General features: G+C 39.4%; 1 protein-coding gene across 5 annotated transcripts in view; it reads right to left on the reverse strand.

Annotated features, from left to right (window-relative positions):
- Positions 1 to 1906: 1906 nt before the first annotated feature.
- TBC1D15 (TBC1 domain family member 15) overlaps positions 1907 to 17779 on the reverse strand; it is an 84416-nt gene continuing 68543 nt past the window's right edge. For all 5 annotated transcript variants that reach the window (XM_030548723.1, XM_030548724.1, XM_030548725.1 and 2 more), the window contains 5 exons: positions 12578 to 12677; positions 12025 to 12122; positions 3800 to 3916; positions 3067 to 3153; positions 1907 to 2290 (listed from right to left, as the gene is read on the reverse strand). In XM_030548723.1, coding sequence (XP_030404583.1) covers positions 2072 to 2290; positions 3067 to 3153; positions 3800 to 3916; positions 12025 to 12122; positions 12578 to 12677 — 621 coding nt within the window. In that variant the 3' untranslated portion in view covers positions 1907 to 2071. The remainder of the gene's footprint in view (positions 2291 to 3066; positions 3154 to 3799; positions 3917 to 12024; positions 12123 to 12577; positions 12678 to 17779) is intronic.

The raw sequence follows: 17779 nt of genomic DNA on the forward strand, positions 1-17779 counted from the left end.
GAACTAAGCAAAGCTTGCCATGACAGTCTTCCTACTAAAACTTGACAGCTTGTGTGTGGTTTAGCCATATTCCCTATATAACATTACTTTCACAGGGTTATTCATACAAATATTATAGAAATATATTGTGCAAGGTTCTCAGTATTTTGCTCTAGAACATACTAAAGCAGAACTCAGTTAAGTAATTTGATACTTTTAACTCATGTAATATACTAGAACAAATAAAGCATTAGATTTTCTGTTACGTAAAAAGAATTACTCAAAAGGCCAATGCTCAAAAGGGAACAAAGGTATCATGATGCTTCCAAGCAATTTCCTGTAAAACAGGAAATTAAAGACTGTGGAGATGCTGAGTTCTGAATTCTTGACTTTTGCTGAATGAGTGTTTTAGTTATTAACTGATGAGAGATAACACATTGATATTAAAAACAAAATCTGTACTGATTCAGCTAACCCTTTGCCATGTTTGCTCACAACAGGTATGAGAAGTTTAAATAGGTCTCAAGTCATTGCAATGATTTGCTTTATCTACTGAAGCCTTTTTGTGTCCATTTAATTTTGCTTTGGACAGTACCAGCATCATTTATAATAGTAAGTTGCTCCAAAGTAGGAGGGGGAAATACTTCCTTTGTCTACTCACTATCAACAATGGCTTTGAGATGAACAATATGTTCTACTCTGAAGAAATCTGATTTCTCTATTGCCCTTCATTACCCACTCAAAACAAAATTTAAGTGACTTGGGACATAGGTAATAGCAGTTTCCATCTTCTACTTGTTTTCTCATATCAACAACCAGACAATTAAGTTTTTTCTCTAAATATGATTTAATTAAAAAACACTAAATTGGTTTTGAGGTTTATTTTATAATATGTACAATAGTTGCAAAATAACAATGAATATATTGAATCAGTTATGTTAAATACCACAAGACTTCAGAAAATCATACAGCATGGCATGGTATAAACTCACACTGCCTTTTTCATATACAAAAGAATGTTTTATTAAGATCATTGTGATTAAGATTTTCTAAGAGTTTTGTACCTGCTTTTAAATGCCCCAAATAGTCTGACATAGAAACAGTGTAAGTAGGAGTTTACTGATCAGTTAATATACTACTAGCAAATTTAATAAACATTATTGGTAAAGATAAACTTCGCAAGAAATTAATTGTAAAATTACACCAGGTGTAGGACTGATCAGACCCACAAGAAATAGTAATTATTTAGAAAATAGTTTTCAAAAAAGAGCCAGGTTGAAATTGTTGTGTATTAATTTGGTCAAACTGACTAATGAACAGTCAAGTTTATTCAAATATTGAAAATATGCCTATTCTTTTAGTATTCACAGATACTTGCTTATGTAGATAGTATATATATATATATATATATATATATATATATATATATATATATATATATATATATATATATATATATATGTGTGTGTGTAAGTGAAGAGATGTTAAATGTAAAAAATATATTGTTTATCCATTCTTGGGGTACACAAAATTCAGTATCTGGACATTAAACTGCATAAGTCAAAATGTCCATTTCAAATGTACATTCAAACAGCAACAAATATTTTTGTAAACATTTGAGAAGGAAAAACCTCTGTTCATTTACAAAATGTTCCTCTTCTGGAAATCACCATCTTTTCAGCATGGAAATGCTGTACAGGAGCTTCAGTTCACACATTTTGAATCTGATCAAACCAAAGAATCACCAAAGCTCAGAATAATAAGTCAAAACTCAGCAGATGCATCATTTCCAAATCACCCAGCTTGTAACTATTAGCCATTTCCAGTTCATTACCAAAAAAGAAATGCACTTCGCTACAAAAATAGTAAGGAATGTTATTGAAAACAAAAGGCTATTTTGGTAGAAGTAACTACAAAAAGAATTAGGTCAGGTCATGTTGTAAAGCTTTAATGCAAGAGCATTACAGTACAGAATTTCTTTCCAAAACCTTAAAGCTTAATCAGACATCAAATTTTAAACATCCACCTCTCAAGTGCTTGAAAAAAAAAGAGCTGCAGTAAAGTGTCTCTTCAAGAATTTAACCAAGTGTAATTATGTAGGTGTCAATCTTTGGGCACTATGTGTCACAGCCATGTGTTGTGCGTTATCTCTTGTTCCATTGGCAGCAGTTACAGGCATTGAGATATTCTGATATGTTGATGAAGAACGCCTCATCACAGTAACACTTTCATCTTCTCCAGTGTCCGAATCTGGTGTTGTAACAGCACTGGTCTCCATCCCCAGGACCTCACAAACTGCTTGAGGCAATTCCTGTGAGGAGGAAACATTTATCATTTTATTTTTTATTTTATTAAATTAAATTGAAGAGTTAATTGAAACACATTAGCAAGCATATTACTCTTAATGACTTCTTGAAAGCACTTATACAAATAAAGTAATCTGTAGTGAAAATATGTTTAAATATTAATTTTGCATAAGGGTTGATTATTTTCAAGAAAATAGCCAGCTGTATCTTTGCTCCCTGAAAAGATCTTTACAGCTGATAGGGAAACCTTTATCCCACAGTCTAAATTATATTCATGTAATTATTATCTGATTAACATTGCTATTCACATTTGCTCTGAACCCAAAGTATAAGTCAAATCAAATCAACCATTATAAATTTCATAACACTGCCTAAAACTTTTTCCACCAATCTATCAATACACAACTTTTCAGCACACACCAAAACTAAGTGTATGTGCTTTTAGTCCAGTAGGCAGCAGGGTAACTCAGACTCCCCTCTCATCACTCCCCATACATCGAATGACAATTCACCTGTATACCAGCTAATCTCACCTAAACAAAGTAAAAACAACCTATCCAAGAGCAAAACTCCAGCTTTTTTCTCACATTAATACACTTTTGATACCGAACGTACAACGCTTGCCTAGATAGGTGCATGAAGCTTTTATAAATATCTAATCAAAGGCTGACAGCAGATTCCCATCACATCCAAAATCTGAACTATTTCAAAAGGGACTATTTCAAAACTATGTGTGTATACTGTCTCGAATACTCATCAATATACTTTAAAATAACTTTACCTTGCAATTCATCATCTGGATAGAAATTGCTTCCGCTTTACAGAGTATATCTTCCACATCAATTTTCATAGACAGTTCATTGATATGCTAAAAATATATTCACAAAAAATAAGAATGGCAAATAGACTAGAAAAAATATGCTGTTGCATTAAAATAATATTCTTCTCTATTGTAAGTGCCACATTGGAGATTAAGGGGTCAAACTTGCAAAATGCTCAAAACATTGTACATGGATTGATAAACGGGAGCTGAATGTGCTCAATATTTCATAGCAATTGGTCAGCATTTTATAGGATTCTTAAAATGAGTCCACATCAGTGTTCCTTATTCTAATGTAATATACAATAGCATATCACATCAGACAATCCTAATTCACAGAGCTGAAGAGGTAATAATAAATAAATTTATAGAAGATGAAGTAACGATTTAGATTTATGCAACTTCCTAGGCGGTTTAAAAAGAGTAAGTACTAATATTCTATCTACTAGAGTGAAAATATTATTGACACTGATTAACCCAACATTAGGGATTTAACCTCTTAATATAGGTGAAAAATTTCTGACCCATAATTATATTCATTGGGTTGCCTTGCCCCTTAAAGAGTTCTGGAATGAAGTAACTATAACCACTCAGGAGACACACTGTACATCTACATCCTTTTTCAGTGTAGAACCAGCAAAGAATTCATTCAAAGGGTTAATTTACACCTAAAATTAAGAACCTCAGCAGATACCTTTAGTATTTCATTAAAACCATAATGCTTGTCCATTATTTGCTGCTTTTCAGATTCCAGGATAGCACAACAGATGAGAAGATGAAAATTCTGGCAAGGCAACTCTGTCCACATTACCTGTTAAAATATTAAAACGGCTTTTGAAATTGGAAATGAGAATTCATGCCTTTCTTCTGAAGAGCAAGACAGACATTGAAGTATAACAACTTTTCACATTTAATAATAATATAGCTTCAGTATGCCTTCTGAGCCTAATGGTTTAATTAAAAAACAAGCTCCTTTTTTAAACCAATTAAATATTCCTATCACTGGCTGAAAAATACTTAGTGATAAATAAATCTAAGTAGTTACATGCCCAGTTCAAGATCAGTCGGTCCGCTGAAGATGTCTATGATGGATACTACCAAGCCCAATATGCTTTCATGGTACTACTGATGCCTGCTGGCTGTCCTACTTAAGGGAAAAAATCTCTTACTCAAACAAGAGGACAGGTAATTGTATACAAAACATTTATGAATTCTAATTGTTTTCCATGGCTTGACAGGTCTTGGTATAAAGCCTGGAAAATCCAGCAAATTGGCAGAAACGCTTACTGTGCTTTCAAATCTTTACAAAAGGTTCTTATAAGCCAAACCGTCCCTCCATCCTCAGCCCACCACTCCATAACAACAAGCCTACAAGTCAAAGAGCACACATGCCAAATAATAGCTTGCTGCTTCAGGTCAAATATGATCAAATAAATCAACAGAAAACCCCCTTACTGAGTTCAGTGGGACCAAGATTTGGCTCTTTGAACACAGTACACTTATAATTATGATGGCTTCATTTTTACATTAGGAGTGGCGACTAAAAGAGTAGATTATAACCATTGTTTGAGGGAAGGGGGAAGCAGAGAGTCAAGGGAGTAACCGTGGCCACCCCCACATGACCCTACCCTTAGCCTCGGACCCCCACACTCTCCCCATCCTATCCCTTCCCACCTTATCTGGGAAGGGCCAGGGTAGGATGTGTCTGGCCTGGCTGCAGCTGTTCCGGCAGGCTGGACAGCGTGGCTACAGCCTGCTCCGGCGGGCCAGACCAGGTGGTGTGGCCACAGCATGTTCCAGCAGGCTGAGCCGTCGTGCTCCAACAGGCTGGGCGGCGTGGCCACACCCTGCTCGGGGGGGCGGGGCCGAGCAGCAGATTGCAGCCTGCCAGCCCCGGAGCTGCAGTTGCTTTGGAGGCTGTGGGGAAAGCAGCATGGCCAGAAGCGGAGAGACTCTGGCCTCACCTCTTCCCTTCTGGCTCTGCTAGCTGTGCTGCCTCTCCTTGCTCCCTCTGTTGGGGGGATGGGCTGTGTCCCATCACTCCCTCTCTATATCCATTCATAAGCCGACCCCCTTCTCTGGTGCTTCCCTTTTTTACTAAAAAAAATTCGGCTTATGAACGAGTATATATAGTAATTAAAATCCCTCACTTTGTATGGATAATTGGGATTATGTTTTCCATTGTGCATTAATTTGCATTTATCAACACTGAATTTCATCTGCCATTTTGTTGCCCAGTCACCCAGTTTTGTGAGATCCCTCTGTAAATCTTTACAGTCTGCTTTGGGCTTAACTCTCTTGAGTAATTTTGTATCTGCAAATTTTGCAACCTCACTGTTTACCCCTTTTTCCAGATCATTTATGAGTATGTTGAACAGCACTGTCCCAGTACGGATCCCTGGGGCACACCACTATTTACCATTTATTCTTTCTTCCTACAGCACATGAAGCTATTGATTCATGAACTAATGTCCTGCACCCAGCATTTCTTAAGGTAAAATATACTACTCTCAAAACATAAATCAAACTACTTTCACATTTTTAATCAGAATTTTCTATACATCTTAAACTGATAAAATTTAACCTGTATCAAACAAATGCTAATTATAAAGAATGGTGTATACAGGTTTTTTTTAATACTTTTTTTTGTTTACAATTTTTTTTTACACAATATTTCCATTTTGTATGCAAATGCAATATGAGAACATTCCAACATTATACTGGTAAACAGTGAAATTATGTACTCAGGTGTAATCTAACAAACTTTTCTACAAAAAATGTCACTATACATATATACATGAGTCAATTTGAAAAGACAACTTGTTAGCCCTATCCCATTCCAAAAGTTTTAGAAAGATGTGTACGCTCTCTTCCAGCTTACTCTGAAGAAGTTGCTTAATTATTAAAATTACACAATAAGAATGGAAAGAAGTAGCACTTTGGTGTTAAATGCCCTTCCACACGATTCTATTGCAGGTTAAAATATTTTTGCACACTATACTTTGACTAGTTCAAGTAAGAACTCTTTCACTCAACCTACTGTACTTAGTTATTACAGGAGCATGAAAAATAGGTTTACTTCACGGTTATAAGGTGATCTTGAAGCATTTAAAGTAAGGAGAGCCTGTCAGCCTTAAACTCATAGCTAATTCAGAGTTACAGCAGACCTTTCAAATTGCTGTAAACACCTGTTGCATTTAATTTTACTACCCTATAGATCTCACTTACATGCTGTAGCAAGCTTTATGAAGGATATTCACCTCTATACAGGAACACGGGAACTGTTATAAGGATAATTAGTTTTATTCTGTTACATCCAGAAATCAATAAAGTCCTAAAGCGAAAGCAGACATTTACTAGGCCAGTTAAACAATACTATATTTTGGTGGGAAGAGAAGACTGGTAGCAGGGAAAAGGCATAAGCAATTCCTTCTTGGTGCTCTGTTTGTGCCTTTGATACCACGGGTTTGATATTATAAGTAATTTCTATCTTAGCTAGCACAATTATAGTTTCTAATCTATTTAAGATTCAGGGTCACTGCTATTGAAGCTAAAAGAATAGTCTATTTTATTCTTGCACAATTGTCACTGCAATGCACACAGCCCTTCACTAGAACTGTAAAAGTCTGAGTGACATCCAAACCAAATCAATTAAAAATGTTTAATTACAATGTAATTAACCTTGAAAGTTTCATTCACTAAGCCATGACAGATTAAGAATCTATTTCAAATATCTAATACTCCATTTTGTAATTAACCTCAATTCATTCTTTAAAAAGAAAATGAACAAGGATTGATAAATGTTACAAACTGTATCAAAGTGAATTGCATGCAGAGTCCACTTCTTTGCTAATTTTCTTTTAATTCTGCTGTTCTCACACTATAAAATAAACACACATTGACTGCCACACAAGGATGTTGCTAGCAATCAAATCATTGCCCACCCATCTTCAGTATACTCATAAATTTCCATGGTATTATTATTAAGGTCCTAATTCATTCGCAATATTGTGGAAATTGTGGATTCTGAAGTATTAAGCTTTCACTTTAAATAAGCACACTTCGCACAGTCTACAATTTTACGTACTTTTTGAGGTTTGGAACACACACTTTTTTCCTCTATTAGTACATTAAATAATCTTGGAGAGTTTTGGGTAGGGCCCTAACCAGGGCGGGGCAAGTGGGGCAGCTGGCCAGGGTGCATAGCTGGAGGTGGTGGTGGTCAGGAAATGGTGTGGAAAAATGGCTAAAAAAAGGGTAGGGGCAGAGCCCTGCAGTGGGCATGGTATTGCCATTCTTACCTTCTGTGCTGCTGCTGGCAGCACTGGCACTACTTCAGAGCAGGTGTCATAAACAGATAGTTAAGGGTTAATGCCTCTTTTACCTGTAAAGGGTTAAGAAGTTCACCTAGCCTATCTGACATCTGACCAGAGGAACCAATGGGGGAACAAGATGTTTCAAAGGGAAGGAGGGAAGTTTCCTTTGTTTAGTCAGTTTCAGCTGGAGTGGAAAAGATCAAGGAACCAGCCTCTTATCAGAGTAGTAAGTTTTAGAAAGGAATAAATAGGTTTATGTTTATTTTCTTCTGTAACTTGTCTTGGTGCAATTAGAGAGGAATTATCAAATTGGGTATTCTTGCGTGTGTGTGTATTAAGATTTCTGCCCAGGGGAATATCCTGCGTTTTCAATCTATTGTCTGAGAGATACGTTGGTAGGCTCTCTCCCAGAGGGTTTATTCTTTTACCTCTCTTCTTTAATTAAAAGCCTTCTTTTTAAGAACCTGATTGATTTTTTCCCTGTTTTTGGAGATCCAAGGAAATTGGATCTGGACTCAGCAGGGACTAGTGAGGGGGGAAAAGGGAGGAGGAGGAGTAATTCTTCCTTGTTTTTGGAGATCCAAGGGAATTGGATCTGGACTCACCAGGGACTGGTGAGGGGGAAAAGGGAGGAGGAAGGAGTAATTCTTCCTTGTTTTTGGAGATCCAAGGGAATTGGATCTGGACTCATCAGGGAACTGGTGGAGGAGTTTCTCAAGGCTACCCAAGGAGGGGAAGATTTTTGGGGGAAAGGGAGTGATCCAGGTACTCAGAAATTCTGGATGGTGGCAGCGAGACCAGATCTAAGCTGCTAATTAAGCTTAGAAGTGTCCATGCAGATCCCCACATCTGTACCCTAAAGTTCAGAGGGGGGGTGAGACCTATGACAGCTGGGCAGCCGGAGAGTGGCGACCACTGGCCAGATACCCAGCTCTGAAGGCAGTGATGCCAACAGCAGTGGCACAGAAGCAAAGGTGGCAATATCATGCCCGTTGCAGGGCTCTATCCCCTAATGGTTTTTTATCATTTTTCTACACACACCCCCTCCCCCTCACGTGCTCCTCTCTGCCCTCAGCTTTGCAGCCTGGATGGCTGCCCCACATGCCCTGCCCTGATCATGGCCCTGTAGTTGCACCAAATTGTCTGGTTATCAAAAAAAATCAGAAGGCATAACATAATAGTTGAGTGTTTATATCGTTCCAGCAAATTTTTCTTAAACAAATATATCTACTGTGGCTTTTCCAAATTACGGCTATTAATAAAGGTCCATTATTACTTTGCCATGATTTTCCATGTCTTGTCCGCAATTCAGCCACAATTAATTGAAGATCATCCCATGATTCAGGTAGGGTCTTAATAATTATATATAATTAATCACTAATATAACAGGTATAATTACTATTAACAGAGATCTAGCAGCATGTTAAAAGGAATACAGAGCAGAAAATATCACCTCCAGGAATTTAAAATTGTACACCAAACACAAACGATAGGATTCCATCGTCTTTACTGTAGGCTGGTGTCTATCAAAATACAGCTTTGGTTAAAGATCTACTGTCAACTTGAATAGTTGTTTTTAAGTTTACATTTCTTTTAAAAATGTGATTTTTCTAATAGAAACCCCTTTAAACCAGATATATTGAATTTTAAAAATATATTTTAAAGAAGAAGTTTTTATAACAGTTTTTCTGCTCCATGCAGAAATCTTTCAGGGCCTGATCCAACTACCATGGAAGTATTGTTACATCCAGAAATTTTATTGGGAACAGAATAAAGCTAAGAGGGCAAATGAATGTGCTAGGGCTTATCCCTATCCTATCCATGTACACAGCTGCTAGCTGCTGCCTCCATTCCAGACTTCCTGTTGTTGTTTCTGATAACAAGTCTTTCACAAAGCATGGAGAAGGATGTACACATGAGCTCCTCCAAGGGAGTGCATGACAGTAAAATTACATACTAGCGGATGTGAAAGGAAGTGAAACCAACTAACAAAAATTAAACTGAGCATATACAAGTGCTATCAAAACGAACAATCTCAAAAAAATAGAGAACAAGGCTTCCCCCCACCTTCTGATTTTTCAGATACAGTCATCTTAGGGATTACTTATGTCCACTGCTACCTCACTAGGTATGAATATTTGTAATAAGTACTAACACAAAAGTCCCAGTTCACCACTGTCATTCAAGTCTTATGTCATTTGAGTTGCACCAGCATAAAATGGGTTTAAACACAGTGGTGAATAAAGCCCTTACATATGTTCAGTTCATACTGCAAATACCCTTGACGTAACAGCGGAATGGTCCAACTCTGCTAAATCACACTTCTGTCTGAAAATATTGCATTTACTGTAGACAAGTAACCCCTACTTTTACTGTATCTGAAAGAAGTCTGACTTAAGAAATTGAGTATTTGTCCTGTTTACATTGTACATTTGACAGCACTCTATTTTTGTATCAGTAGAATGGCCTGGATATAACACTGGAGTGATGTAGTGGTGAATCAGGCTCTAACTTTCTAAAAGAAAGGCATTAATCTTCAGATGGAGGAAATGTTGGCATAAATGTCACAATTTGATTAGATGTTAAATGGGTTTTTGAACATTTTAAAAAGCAAACTAAGCATATGATTTTTAGCTCCACTTTTCCTGGTAACGAAACTGAAAAATAATGTTTGTACCACATTTTTTAAGATGAACTGGAGGGACCCAACACATTATTTTAGTAGGATTCCACCAATATCTTAGATGTCTTTATTCATTAGTTGAAAGGGTTTAGAATAGCAAAAAACAATCACTACAGAAAGTTAAAGTGTGTGCGCGTGCGTGTTTATATACACACATATACACACTTAATATTTAGATATGATATAGAGATGTTATACAAAACTGACATAAAATGTCAAACCAATAATTGGTAATACCAAGTTTCATATTCCTCTATAGATTTTTTAGACATATCTGTACGTTTATATAGTTCATTTGTAATCAACAGTGCTCAAAATGGTATTATCCTGAACTAGATTTCCACGATTAAATTTTGAGAGTCTGATCTTACAGCCTCTTTGTGCACGGTACAACACATTGAAGAAAACTATAGCAGCGGTGTACTGTGCTCACAGCACACAACTTAATGAAGATTTTTTTGAGGATATATTAAAAAAACCATGAAATATGAGACACAGTATAAAACTGCTACATCGGAACAGCCTGTTGGGCCACTATCTGGTAACCTGCCTCAGCGGATGCTTCAAAAATGGTGGGGTGAGGAACCTCAAAAAAACAAAATAGCCAGCATACAGTGTTACAATACTGGGAAAGGAAAAGGAAAGAGGTTGGAAAAAGCTACTTCCAAACTCCTCTTTTCTGATCACCTTATGCCATGGAATAACAGGCTAAATTATTTTGTATTTGTGAATTGTGGTTAATTAGTAAATGTTATTTATAAAGTTATCATTTGAAATTCTGATGAACTATTTGGCTCAATAACCTCTTAAGTCAGAAAACTCCATAGGCTGACTTTACATTGGCCAAAAATGATTTCCGCTTTGCAGTTTTAAATTTACTGCCCTTCCATTTCTTTGAAAGACTCCTTTTTCATTTGTGGGATAAAGTGAATACAAAGTGTCAAATCAGTTTTCATTGTAATAATAACTGTATGTACCTCAATCCGGCTGTCCCCATTTATTTTCTGTTCCAGGCCAATTATTCAGTTTTATGTAATATCTTTCTACTGCCCACCCTTCTGCTTTGTGCCATTAATTGAACCATTTTATTTATACTGTCTGAACCTTTTCTATTATCTACTATACACTTTTTGAAGTAAGTTGATTATATATTTGGGCTAAGATCATGCTAACATTTAATGTGGTGTTGTATTTTATTTTGTATTTCTCACTTTTAAAAATTATAATCAAGATTTTAATTTGTTTAATTGGCATCATCAGGATCATTCCTAGACCACCTCAGCCCACAATAGTATCCTACTTGCTCAGAGTCCATCAGTATTTCCATTTTTCCAGTAAGCATTGTCTTATATTAATCTACATATTTCTAGCATTGTGCAGCCCAATTACCCAGACTGATTAGATCCCCCAACAGTATTTTAAACCCCACTCCACTTGGATTAACTTAGTTAGCTTTGTGTTGAAAGCAAGTTTCCTTGTCTCACTATTCACATCATCAGATATGTCATTTATAAAAATATGGAACACATTTAACCCCAGTACCAATCCTGGGAATGCCCCAATAGACTTTTCACCCTTCTGAGAAGCAGCCATTTATTTTGGCTGTTTCCTATAACCTAACCAGTTTTTCAACCCTGACCTGAGCATTACCAGAGCATCTGTGGTTATTTTACTTAAGAGTCTTTTCTGACGGAGTTTATCAAACACGACTTGAAAAGCCAAGTAAATTATAATCATCATATCACTCCAGTATTACAGTGTAACTTTAAAAGTCTTCTTATAGGTCAGAGAGGCATAATTTATCTACAAAATCTGTACACTAGTTTGTCCCCATCATGTCAGATTTATCCCATTGTTTCACTACTCTGCCTTTGATTTTGCTTTGAATCATCTTCCATAAATATCTAACTATGTTCTTACCTCCCATAATCGAAGAATATCTTGAAAGCTAAATTCTCTTTTAAATCGGATCAGAAGCCATCGGAAGCAAAAATAAAGGTATCCCGAGTCTTGAGATTCTACAAAAAGAATGTCATATTTCTTATGAACATCCAAACAAAGAAAATATGCATCTTATAGGGCTGTTATCCTGCCATCAATTTGTAAAACTAAGTCTCCAATAAAGTCAGTGGGAAGTTCTGCTTAAATATCAACGATTTAGCGCTGTTATATTTTGCTATCCATGAAAACCAATTAAAAAACCTATTAAATGTTTTTAATTTGAATATTTATTGTTCCTTTAGGACAACAGCATCCCTAGTGATACATTAAGGACTCTGCACTCTAGGGCTCAGAGAAATAAAACAGTAAGTTTCTTTTCTTTCAAAGGCATTGTACTAAAGCCAAATTATTAGAATGTGGCAGTCCTGCATTAATAATGTAACAGATTCATGTTGGAAAAGTGTTTAAGGGCCCTTTAGAATGTCTATGCACATCTCTAAAAGTAAGAAGTTGTTTGAGTTATTACACATACCTAAGTAACTGCAAAATCCACTGTCTAGAAAGCGAAGCAAAGTACTCAGTTGAATTAGCTGTGTCTTCATACCCTGCATTTGTTCCTCAAAGTTCTCGTGCTTGATGGGAAATAATTTAGCACTCTGTCAGGTATTGATACTGGTAAATAGTTCATTAGGTCAAATACTGTTATAAACCACAAAACTATGATTAGTTTACATGCAAGTTAAATTCATTGTCCTGGTAACAGAAGGTCTGACCCTTTAACTGTTTCACATACTAAGCGTTTAAAAGGACGGAGCCAAGGTCTGATATATTTTTGCCTTCAACTGGAAGCTTAAAGCAATAAACAGTGAACTTTGTCTCTCTGGCTCAGGGATATTTGTACTTAATCTTCCACAGTCATACTTACACTGCAACTTAAAATCATAGAATATCAGGGTTGGAAGGGACCTCAAGAAGTCATCTAATCCACCCCCCAATCCCCAGACAGATTTTTGCCCCTATCCCTAAGTGGCCCCCTCAAGGATTGAGCTCACAACCCTGGGTTTAGCAGGCCAATGCTCAAACCACTGAGCTATCTTGGATACAAGATTTGGTGTGAATAAATTCATCTGCCTCCAAATTGGAGCTAAAGAGTTGTAGGCAGGAATAGACAGAGTAGAGAAAATTATTAAAATGTTATCAGAGGACAACTGAGGGTATTTTATTCTAAACTATTGTATTTGTGTTTCACAACATCCCATATACAAAGTTGTTCTTGGAAATGAGCACTTGTTTAAAATTAATAATAATTTTATTACCCTACAAGAGCTCAGGCATGTACAAAATTCATTTTTGCAGTATATCATATATGTAATAACAGTCATTCTTTATGGACCAGACCCTCAACTCCATCACTGTTGTGCCCAATCCAGCAGGACAGAAGGGGAATTTACGCACCTTGTGCAGTAATGATGGTTCTTCGAGACAGGTGTTCCACACTAGGTGGTTTTCATCCCTGCACTGCTGATCATTGAACTTTGGTAGCAGCATCTGTTCGGCCCACACATGGGCTGTGCCCCTCCTTGTGCTCTGCCATGAGGCTAACCAGCATTGCGCAGGCGAACCTTCCTCAGTTTCTTTTCTACCACGAGTCAATAATGAGAACTCCAAAGTAGAGGGGAGGAGAGTGGGTCATAGAGCACCCATAGGGATACACATCTCTAAGAATCATTGTTACAGCACAAGGTGAGTAACTTCCTCTTCAAGTATTGTTCCTAGCGGTGCCCCACTGTAAGTCACTCCCAACCAGTATCCCAAATGGGAAGCTAGGACTTCGGAGTCGAGTTCGCTATAAATGATAAAACTACAGGGCTGAATCTATCATCGACATCAGAGTCCCCCATGAGGGCATAATGTTTTGCAAAGGTGTGTGCAGATGCTCATGTAGCTGCTCTGCAGATTTCCAGGATAGGGACATGGTTGAAGAAGGTGACTGAAGAGGAAACCGATCTTGTCGAGTGTGTATGGATTGTAGATTGAGGTACTAAATTGTGAGCCTGATAACAGAGTTTGATGCAGTTCAAGACCCATTGAAAAGCTACTACTGCTGCCAAGTGTACCTTTAGTGAACTAATAGAGACTTCTGATTTCTTAAGAGTCAGTAAATAGTCTAAGACTAGTGTCAGAGTAGTCGATGTTGGGTAATTCCTCTAGAATGGCACCACATCTGAAATCTGGCCCACTTTTGTAGATAGGTATGACAAGTAGTCACTTTCCTGCTGTGTAATAACACTTCCTGTAACTCCTCAGAGCAGGGTATCGCTATATGCTGGAACCATGAAGAAGCCAGGCTTTGAGCCGTAGTATCCATAGGCTGGGATGGAGACTGCATCCTTTGTTCTGCGAGAGAAGGTAAGGTGTGGGTTGAAGAGTGATCGGTGGACACACTGCCAGTTGTGACTGTTAAGGGTACCACATCTCTCTTGTGTAGGTAGGAGCAATCACTATGACATTTGCTTTCTCTCTCTATTTTCAACAGGACTTTCAGCAAGAGAGGAAACAGGGGAAGGTGTATAAGAAGGCCTTTCTCCCATGAGAGGAAGAGAGCATCCCCCAAAGAGTGCTGTCCGAGGCCTGCTCTGGAGCAGTATTGCGAGCGTTTCTTGTTCTGGTAAGTGGTGAACAAGTCTATTGGTGTGACCCCATTATTGGAGTATGTTGTAGAGTATCCAGGGCTGGCCTTAGGGGAAATGGCACCCTGGGTGAACTTGTATTTTGGCACTCCCTATTACTCCTGCCCCACGGGCTCGCTGGGCTTCCTCTACCCCCAACAACCTCTGGGCTTCGATGCCTCCCTCAGTGTTGAATTTGTGTTGAAAGAGATGACAGAGCTCAGTCCTGGCACAAATTAAGCACTGGCAGGGCAGCCTGATACCAGCAGGTGCTGACCAGGGGCCCAGCTCTGAAGGCAATGCCACCGCCAGCAGCAGCGCAGACGTAAGGGTGGCATGGTATATGATGTAATGCCATCCTTACGTCTGCGGTGATGCTGTGGCTGTTGGTGCCTGGTGCTCAGCATATGGCTCAAGGCAGGCTTCGTGCTGTCACTTGGGGGGCTGCATCTTGCCAGAGCCGATGGCAGTCCTGCAGCCCTCTGGCCACTTCTGGCTCGCCAGGGCGCCATTTCAGATTGGGGGGAGAGGGGGAGACAACTTTAACTGTGATTCCAGGGGATATTTAGGCACCTGAAAACTCTACAGATAGGGAAAGCAAGAAAAATGCTGCTTGAGAACTTGTTAGAGTCAAAATTCAGTAATATAAACGTCTGAATTAGGATCGTTACTAATGTACTATTGAATGAATAGTTAAATCAACAAATTATTTCTGGTTTTAGGATATTTATTTTGCATATATTGACATGTGATATTGACACTTAGTGGTTTGTACAGTATTGTTGTAGTCATGTTGGCACCAGGATTTGAGAGCCACAAGGCCAGTGAGATAATATATTTAATTGGCCCAACTTTGGTTGGTGAAAGAGACAAGCTTTCAAACCCCACAGAGCTCTTCTCCAGGTCTGTGCAGCTCAAAAACTTGTCTTTTACCAATCAGAGTTGGCCCAAACAAAGATATTACCTCACCCACCTTGTCTTTCTGTTTGTGTTTTAACTCTTCGAATCTCAACTTCTACTGACATTAAAAAATTATCTGACCTTCCCCCATAATTTCCCACAACTGTGGAAAATTAAAAATTAACATACAAAAATGCTTAAAAATAAAACAGATATCACGTAAACTAATAAAATAAAAATTGCATTCTATCAAGCCTATACATAAGTCACCAGAGCAGCAGGGTTGAGAACCAGGGCGGGAGAGAGGCATGGAGGAGAAGAGCCTATCCCCACTAGAGTCATCTCCCAGTTTAAAGGCCTGAAACTTTAAATCACAATCACACATTGTCCTCACACTAACAGCAGGAACCCAGCAACTTCCAGAGGATGAAGGAGGCTTGCAGGATATGGGATTAAATCAGAGATGGGAATAAAGAAAGGAGTTTCTTTATTCTTGATGTGGTATAGAAATGTGCAAAGCACTTTCCCCAACAGCTTTGACAAGGCCCTGCTCCAAGGAATTCCAGTATAGTGATAAGTACAACTAGTGGAAAAAGTTAAAATAAGAGAGCCTGAGGGTGGGGATAGGCAATCATGATTGAAAGAAAGGGAGATGGGTTTCAAAGAGGTCACAGCAGAAAGGCACCACCTACTTAATTTCTGATCTGCTATTAAAACCAAACTACAGAACCACTGTGTTGGGAACCTCCCTGGGATAAGGCACAATGCAGTGAGCCAGCATGCTGCTCCCCTATCCACTGTGATGCCCATTCCCACTCCTGTTCAGATGGAGGGGGGAGAGGCACATGGGGAAGCTGATCTCAGACCCATTTATCTCCTGTGTACCTGCCTGCCTGACTTAGGGGAGGCACCCACTCCTGGGACCAAGTGAGTGAAGCTTCTGAGCCAGGGGAGCAGGGATGATCCCTACCCCCCCACCCTCTCCCTCATTTCCCCTATGGGAAAGCAACTGTTCCTCCCCAGGGACTGCTGCAGCAGCCCTTCCCTACAGCTCCCAGCTATTTGGTGCAACTGCTGTTTGTTTGCCTCCTGGTCTCAGGCTCCAGAAAGTTGGCAGGGTTGGGGGTCTTGGCAGGCAAACCCTGGTAGAAAACGGGGGGGGAGGGGGGAATGCGACCCTGCATGCCCCCTCACATGTGTCACCTCTCTGCAGAGATGGGATGGGAGCAGGTTGCAGCGTCCTGGTTAGCATGGTGCTCTGCAGCATAAGTGTGCACTCTCCTATCTGCGGGAAGTGCTGGGGGGAAAGCCCTTTCTTGGACAAGTGTGTGGCTCTTAGAGGATGATAGTGTATGTCTACCCCCACCACAACCTGCTCCAACCCTCCAGCCTGGACACAGAGGCAAGCTGCTGGAGCACATACCCCTCCTTCTCTCCCTCAACTTCCACCACTCATCCCAGAGATCAGATTGGGAGCCTCTTCCAGCCCAGCCCCACTCCAGGCATTGCTCCTAAGGGGGCCCTCTGTCCCAGGACAGTGGGGATCCCTAGACACCCATCCCTGCTCTCACCCGCAGAGTTACCTGGCTGAGTGCTTAGTCAAGTTGCAGCTTGGATCTGCTCTCTGCAATGCTGCATTTCTCTCCCCTAGTTGGCTGCCTGCCTGCCTGCTTGCCTCCCTCAGCCCAGCTGGCTCTTGGTCGACAGGGCAGGTCATGGGGAGAGAAGGGGTTATCAAACTGCGCCCCCTTCAGTATGTTGCCTTGGGCCGGCGCCCTGATGAAAGGCTGGCCCTGGGAGTATCACCAAGTCTATCTCCCATTTAAGGTTGTGTGGGACCTTGCAGCCAAGACTGCTGCTCTTGTGTTGTGCACTCCCGGCAAGTAGGCTGCTGATATGGTAACAGTGTGGGAGATGCACCAGTTCCACAGCTTTAGTGCTTCCGTAAAAAAGGAGGGCGATCTGGCGGTCCCTTGATGATTCATGTATTACATGCATGCTATGTTGTCCATTGTGACCTGTGTGTGCATGCCTCTGATCAGTGGGAGGAAACACGTGCATTCCTGACTGCTCTGAGCGTGAGGAGGTAGATGTGAAGACATCTCAGAGAGCAACCATTTACGGTTTTTGAGATGTGCGTCCCACCCTATGAGGGATGCATTGAT

This window comes from Gopherus evgoodei, chromosome 1 (genome assembly GCF_007399415.2).
Source record: "Gopherus evgoodei ecotype Sinaloan lineage chromosome 1, rGopEvg1_v1.p, whole genome shotgun sequence".
Classification (NCBI taxonomy): Eukaryota; Metazoa; Chordata; order Testudines; family Testudinidae; genus Gopherus; species Gopherus evgoodei.